Below are 7,808 nucleotides of genomic sequence, written 5' to 3' on the forward strand. Positions count from 1 at the left end.
TCTAAAGTTTATTTAATTATACTTTTGTACTTTTAAGGACGATTTTAAATGCAGGAAATGCTCTTGTAATACTGATACTTTTACTTAAGTAATAAATTAAAAAAATCCACCCCTGCATAATCGGATACTGTCTTTATTTATTTACAATTCCACGCTTTTATTTTGAAGGACAGATACCCAAACCGGAAGATCTGTCCTGCCAGGATAAATGTAGTCATACCTGCTCTATGACGCCACGACGACATCACTACAACTCTATCAGCAATGAAAGAACTGTTGCGACGTGTATTACTGACTATATTTACAAGATAATGTAGAGGAGACGTTTATGTGACGTTGCCGTATTTCCAGTCTGCAAACATTTAGCTGAACCACGGAGCGGTGAGAGAATCGCCTCAGGGCGGACAGGTGAGGCAGTTTCATCTACAGTTCGACCGTTCATTTATGTTACAGACCAACAAGAATAACCTGTTTCCCATCCTTTATGTTTATTTTGAAGTGCTGTGTTCTCCTGCGTGCTCACTTCCTGTATCTCTCTTTGGAAGTAAGTGTGCCCACACCATGGCATCTCCCTTATTATAATAAAACGTTGTTAACAGATTCATATCTTCCAGACAAACTGTGTGTGCTGTCAGAGGAGACGCGATGTGGAGCAGCAGTCGGTGGGCTCTTCTACCTCCCGTCTACTCTGTGCTCACTGCTGCCGGACTGTGGCTGGTGTAAGTTCTGTTCATTATAGGACTTCCTCTTTTTTTTTTTACTTTTTTTTTATAAATGGAAAACAGAACCCACAAGTCAAGCTTTCTTTGACACAGTGTGATTAGGCCTAAATATAATCTCTGCAGAGGTGTGGCAGGAAGCTTTGGACAGTGAGTCAAATCACTTCTCTTTGTCTCCAGTGTTAAAGAAATACTGAAGTCAAGGTGCAGTTACAGCAACTATAGAGAAATGCAAAACAACTACAAAGAGACACAAATGACTACAAAAAGACAAAAAGTTGCAAATAATTACGAAAAGACGCAGAATACTACAGAAAAAGAGCCAAATGACAACAAAGTAGGGTTGGGCATCGTTTGGATTTTAACGATTCTGATTCCAATTCTGATTCTTCCTTTCGATTCTGGTTCTTATCGATTCTCGATTCCGATTCTTTGAGGGGTTGAGTTGAAACGGGTCACATGCCTATTTTCACAAATAAGAGCAAAGTTTTATTTTGATTCAACGGTGGTTTGCAGTTTTACAGCTTTTTCAACGTAAAATAAAGCCACACTAGAGCGCCGCTTACTGTGCTCCATGACTGCAACACAACAAGCACCTGGCTGCTACGGAAACCCAAACTTGCGCTTGTTAAATTGGGAAGTGATGATCGGATTTGAAACCAAATCCTCCAAACGATTCCAAAACAGAAACGATTCCGATGGAATCGTAATTTTTGAACCGATTCCGATTAGGAATCGGTTCTCGATGCCCAACCCTACAACAAAGTGACAAAAACAACTACAGAAAGACGCAAATGACAGGTGACGCTACAGTATACTATAACTTCTATTCATCTTTAATACTATATTCCCTCCTTTGTTCTGATAGATACTTTGTAGCTGTAAATGATGAGAAGATCGCACCCCTGGGTTCATCATACAGGTAAGAATAGGGCTGCATCATATGACCTAAAATCTAAATCACGATTCATTGCACATTTTATCTCGATAACGATAATTAATCACATTGTTCTAAATAATCTTTTCTGAAGCCAAACTGTTTCCAGACGGACACTGCGTTTTTTGGGGGGCACAAGTTGCTCAGTTGACTCGGACTCGGTGTTTGAGTTATCCTCCATGATGCTTTCCATGGTCCGGGTCCAAGTCACGTGACTACACACGCGGTAGAATGTTTTTTAAGTGCTCATATTATGCTTTTTGGCCTTTTCCCCTTTCCTGTATTGTGTTATATATCTTTTTGGTGCACGTTATAATGCTCGCCTAGCTGCTAGCGTAGCACGCCCTCATACTCTGCTTCTGACTGGCTAGTAGTCCTTACCTAGGTACTGTCAGGGCACGCCTTCATACTCTGCTTCTGACTGGCTAGTAGTCCTTACCTAGGTACTGTCAGGGCACGCCTTCATATTCTGCTTCTGACTGGCTAGTAGTCCTTACCTAGGTACTGTCAGGGCACGCCCTCATACTCTGCTTCTGACTGGCTAGTAGTCCTTACCTAGGTACTGTCAGGGCACGCCCTCATACTCTGCTTCTGACTGGCTAGTAGTCCTTACCTAGCTACTGTCAGGGCACGCCCTCATACTCTGCTTCTGACTGGCTAGTAGTCCTTACCTAGCTACTGTCAGGGCACGCCCTCATACTCTGCTTCTGACTGGCTAGTAGTCCTTAGCTAGGTACTGAGCATGTGCGACTCCCAACAAAGATGGAACAGAAGTGAGATGCCTCACTCTGTAGCTAAAACAGAGAGCTCAAAACACAGGGTGAAAAGAGGAGCTGCAGCAATGTGCAGTACAACAAAAATATGGTGTTTTTTGAAAATGAAACCATGTAAACCTATTCTGGTATAACCTCTAAATACAATTATGAAATGAGCATAATATGAGCACTTTAAGGAGAAAGTAGGCCTATCAACAGGAATAAATAATTGAAATTATCGTCATGGGAAAAATACGTCAATAACGGCTTCAAAATTTCAATGTCAATACATTTTCGATTAATCATCCAGACCTAGGTAAGAGTCACACAATATCATCCAAAGATGACTTTTCATCTCTTTATCTTTTGGGTTAATCTTCTTTTTATGTGTTTTCAGGAGAAGAAATGGATCGTTTTATCCTCCCTACATTAGGTACATACTCATCATTCTTTCCTTATTGTTGTAAATCATTTAATATTTTAGCGACAAATCCAAATGTTTCCCATTCCAGTGTTGCAGGCAACTTTTCACCAGCCAGCTGCATCTTCAGCGAGGTCATGAACTTGTCTGCGTTTGGGGGTGAGAGCAGCGTTGATCACGTTGATCGTTGTAATACTAGATGTCACAAATGCAAACGCTGATATTTTAAGGACCGACACTTCAGTATTTTGTTATTTCCAACAAATCCCATGAAAAGACTAAACCAATGTTGCGTTGGTGTGTCTTTAGGGTTTTTATACACACAAGGCTTGTTAGCAGGATTGATTACATGGTTTCCATTTGTTCTTCTCTATTTCAGGGTTCATAATTGCTGTCCTCAGATACCTGCAGCTGAAACACAGAACATACCATCAATGGCTGAATGTCGGTTGTCTGGTGGCTTTCTCTATCGGCTGCTTTGGGATGACGCTGATTGGAAACTTCCAGGTAACGTGCACCACTATACTATAAAATACATGTATTATTTATAAGGGATGGATGGATGGATGGATGGATGGATGGATGGGTGGGTGGGAGAAATAAGATAAGTAATACACCATGTACAAATAATGATAAAAAAGATAAGTAATATCTACAAATAAAGATTAAAAAAAGATAAGTAAAACTCTACCGGTCAAAAGTTTGGGGTCACTTAGAAATTTCCATTCCACTCATTCCAGACAGAATACCAGCTGAGATCAGTTGCATTGTTTTTTTATCAGGGCAGCAGTTTTCAGATTACATTATGAACTTACATAATTGCAAAAGGGTTCTCGACTGTTGTAGACAGAAGTGGCTGATCTTTAATGCAATATCTACATTGCCCGTTATCAGCAACCATTCATCCAACGGTCCAAAGGCAACTTCTGTTTACTAATCTGATATCATTTTAAAAGGCTAACTGAGAAAACATAGGAGAACTCTTTTGCAATTATGTAAGCACATAATGTAATCTGAAAACTGCTGCCCTGGTTAAAAAAACAATGCAACTGATCTCAGCTGATACTCTGTCTGGAATGGAGAGGAATGGAAATTTCTAAGTGACCCCAAACTTTTTGACTGGTAGTGTTGACTGGTAGTGTATGTAGTATAGATAAGTAATATGTACAATACAGTTATACATTCTAAATAGTGCAAATGTAAGGCAAAATCAAATTGTATAGAAAACTAAAGATGAAGATATTGAAATGTGAAATATAAAAGGAAGAGTTCCTGAGTGTCTTCTTTTATATAAAGTGGCCAGTGCATATCCTAATGGCGGGGGATGTTCAGAGTCCAGCGTTCTTGGGGGCTGAGGGGAGGGGAGGGAGAGAGGGGAGGGAGAGAGGGGAGGGTGTCGAGCTTCCTGACAGCTTAGGGAATGAAGCTGTTGGCCAGTCTGGTGGAACAGGCTCGCATGCTCCGGTATCGTCTCCCAGATGGAGGCAGAGTGTGTGATCTTGGTGAATTTGTTTTTGTTAGAAATGGTGAGCATGTTGAGGAAACAGGGGGAACAGTACAGCAGGATGGGTTGGACGATACGATGCTTTTGTAAAGTAACAGCAGGACGTGTGGAGCAACAGAAAGCGCTCTGAGTTTACGGAGGACATGTTATCTCTGCTGAGATCGTCTGTGGATATCGGTGACGTGTTGATCAAAACTGAGATTATTGTCTTAATTGATTGGTTTTAGGTATTTACTGAGGAGATGATCCACAACGTTGGCACCTTAATGACGTTTGGACTGGGAACGCTGTACTGCTGGGTGCAGTCCTACATCACCCTGAGAGTGGATCTGAAGAATGAAGGGAGGAAGGCTGGGATCATCCGCTTCCTGTTGTCTGGATCCATCACCGTCTGCTTGATCCTCTGTATCCTTTCACTCTGACCGCTTTAAGAGTGGAATGAACATATTGTTTAAAAGGTAACGACAGCAACCTGGCATCATGACTACGCGTAAACATACACGCCACTTTCCTAAAGCCAAATGGTGCGTTATCTGTACGCATTTTGAGCTATCTGCGTTTATGTCTACGCTGTATACAGCCGATGTAAACATACACAACACGTGGCGTCGCGAGAACGTGCTAAAGTTGGGTTTAGGAAAAGAACATTGGGAAAGGCTTTAGTAACACAAAAAAACGACACCGCTCTCCTGGGTGAATGTCCTGTGTTTGACCCATCCGCCACCCCAACCAGCCTCCCTCCACGGACTTCCGTCCTTTCATACTAGGGCTGAACGATTAATTGCATTTGCGATAATATCGCGATATGTTAAAACGCGATTTCCTAATCGCAAAGGCTGCGATTTGGTCTCGATTTGATGACTCGCAAAGAGCAAATCAGTCTGCACTACGCAGAGAAAGCATCAACTTAGCACGCTAACGCTACACTGTACCTTGAGCTGATCTCTGTCATTCAAACAATTCTGAGTTGAAGTTTAAAACTTTTACGCCATTTTAATAAAATGAAGGGTTTTGTTTGGGCTCGAGTCCATACATGCAGTTAATGGATACAGGCACGCAGAACTGAAGGCTCGGTTGGCACGGAAGCTAGCTCTGATTAGCGGTTAGCTCCGGTTAGCGGTTAGCTCCGTTATAAAGATATAAAGATATGGGTGGAGGAGCTGCCACTGAGAGGGGTAACAATCAGACTGATAAATGACGGTTTGGGGAGCTTTCACAGCAGCGCGTGGCCGCGTGTTTCAACGGTTTTATTAGTACAGTTAATCCCACGGCAAGACCACAGCAACTAACGTAACGATAGCCTCTGGCTGAGCGTGCGTGTGACGTTGTTGCGCACTTCCACCGAGGGGGGGGGGCTGGAGGCAGCTCCTCTCTGTGCACTTAAAAAATATATGTGTGTGTGTGTATGTATATATATATGTGTATATATATATATGTGTATATATATATATATATATATATATTATATATGTTTATTTGTTTTCTTATTTAACTGTCTAGTGTGTAATTGTGTGTTGTTCATACTATACAATGATTTATTGTTTGTCTTTGTTGAATAATACAGAAGACAAAGAGCTTAAAAAAATAATCGAATATCGAATCGCAATCGCAATATTTGGGGAAAAAATCGCAATTAGATTATTTTCAAAAATCGTTCAGCCCTATTTCATACTACTCGCTACGGCGGTAATTCCCACGTAACATAGGTCAATGGAGGCAAACCGGCGTCGATAAACACGCTAAAAACCGAAAATGGCATACAAATGAATTACATCAGTCTGACGACTGACAAACTGTACTGTATGTTGTGAATTTAAAGGGGCCCTTTGACTGACAATCATTTGAGTCGTTGGGTTTGTCAAAATTAAGAAAATAGTAAAAGAAAAAATGTACATCATAAGATTCCTAAAGCCCATGATCTTTGAATTAATTGTTTTGTTTGGCCAACAATCCAAAACCCAAAAATATTCAAAGCAGCAAATCCTGGAATCGGCTAGCCTGGCTCTGTCCAAAATGTGCCTTTTTTACACAGATTAAACTAATAAAATATAATGTGTCAACTTCTGAGCTTTAGAGGTGCTGGTAGATGGATTTTGTCACATTTGGACAGAGCTTCTGTAGTTGTTTCTCCGTGTTTCCAGTTTTTATGCTAAGCTAAGCTAACTGGCTGCTGGCTTTATTGCCAGACCTTCCTCCACAGCGCAGCGGAGGAGGGTCTGGCCAGTCCACACAGCATTCTTGGATGGGAGAAAAACATGCTCTGGTTTATCGGCATTTCTTTAAACCAATCACAATCGTCTTGGGCGGCGCTATGCACCGGACGGAGCAACGGTGCCTCTGGAAAATAGCCTCAGGAAGGAACTTGTTTTGGTGGAACATGTGTACGGTCAAAAGTTGTTTTAGTCGTGCAACAGAAAACTCAGAGTGGACAGATAGTCTAGCTAGCTGTCTGGATTTACCCTGCAGAGATCTGAGGAGCAGTTAACCAGAGTCCTCAGAAATCAGCCGGAGGTTAGAACGCCAACACAAAGGAAGAGGAAGGTGACGGACATCCGGCAGAATTTCTGCCGGCACCTGAACGATCCCGACAATTAAACATCGCAGATAAAGATGTTTTCATGATCTGTAATCTCATCCTTAACTCACCGGCTGCAGACTTCTCCCTGATGGGTCAGCGCCTCCACATGCAAGCAGCTCAGAGCCAGTGGGCGCTGGTCATGTTCTTCATCACCTTCCTCGGCACTTTTGCCATCGAGTTTCGCCACAACCGCTTCGACATCGTGTGCACAGACAACTCTGGGCGTACAGCGAAGGCGGCAGAGGCGTCTCTGAAGCGTCCAGGTACCAGCCGGACCAAATGTTGGGATAAAGATATTCAGGTTAAACTGCAGGAGGCGCATGGATCAGCAACTTTGAGATGCATTTATTCCATCTTTTTTTACTCTACTCACTCTTACCAAATAATCACCACTTCATGTACGCATGTCTGACTGTAAGATATTTTTTATCTACAAACATTCAAAAGTAGAAAGTCATTGTACTCATTTCTCTTTATATGCAAGGACACTTTTTTTAAACATTAAAACGTAACAATCTAAAGTTTTACTTGTCTATATCTATCTATAGATGTTATGAATCAAAACGCAAGTTTGCACAGTACGCAATCAGTATCAATAAAAAGACAGCAACATTGTTTTTGTAGTCTTCAGTGTCGATAAATTTAGCACCTTTTGAGTTTTCACACTGTTTTCTTGAGTAGGTTTTTCCAAAGAAAACAGTCTTGTGGTGATCTATTGTAGATATATAAAAATGTGGGTGGGGGAAAAGCAGTAGCGCTTAGCATAACGAACGGAGAGCATGGCGCTTGGCTCTGTGAGTAAATTAAAGTCTATAGTTAAAACTTTTTTTTAACAGGAACATGCTGACTTATTAGGACTTTGTCTTATTCACTATCCCCAGAGTTAGATAAATC

General features: G+C 41.5%; 1 protein-coding gene across 1 annotated transcript; it reads left to right on the forward strand.

Annotated features, from left to right (window-relative positions):
• The first annotated feature begins 204 nt into the window (after positions 1 to 204).
• LOC120545217 (transmembrane protein 150C-like) lies at positions 205 to 7,412 on the forward strand. Its single transcript, XM_039779357.1, is given in 9 exon segments — positions 205 to 408; positions 615 to 719; positions 1,588 to 1,641; positions 2,809 to 2,844; positions 2,924 to 2,991; positions 3,212 to 3,339; positions 4,564 to 4,741; positions 6,992 to 7,159; positions 7,162 to 7,412. Coding segments are annotated over 8 exon segments (750 nt in total). The 5' UTR covers positions 205 to 408; positions 615 to 645; the 3' UTR covers positions 7,206 to 7,412.
• Positions 7,413 to 7,808: the final 396 nt, after the last annotated feature.

The sequence above is a fragment of the Perca fluviatilis genome, chromosome 17, assembly GCF_010015445.1.
Source record: "Perca fluviatilis chromosome 17, GENO_Pfluv_1.0, whole genome shotgun sequence".
Taxonomy (NCBI): Eukaryota; Metazoa; Chordata; class Actinopteri; order Perciformes; family Percidae; genus Perca; species Perca fluviatilis.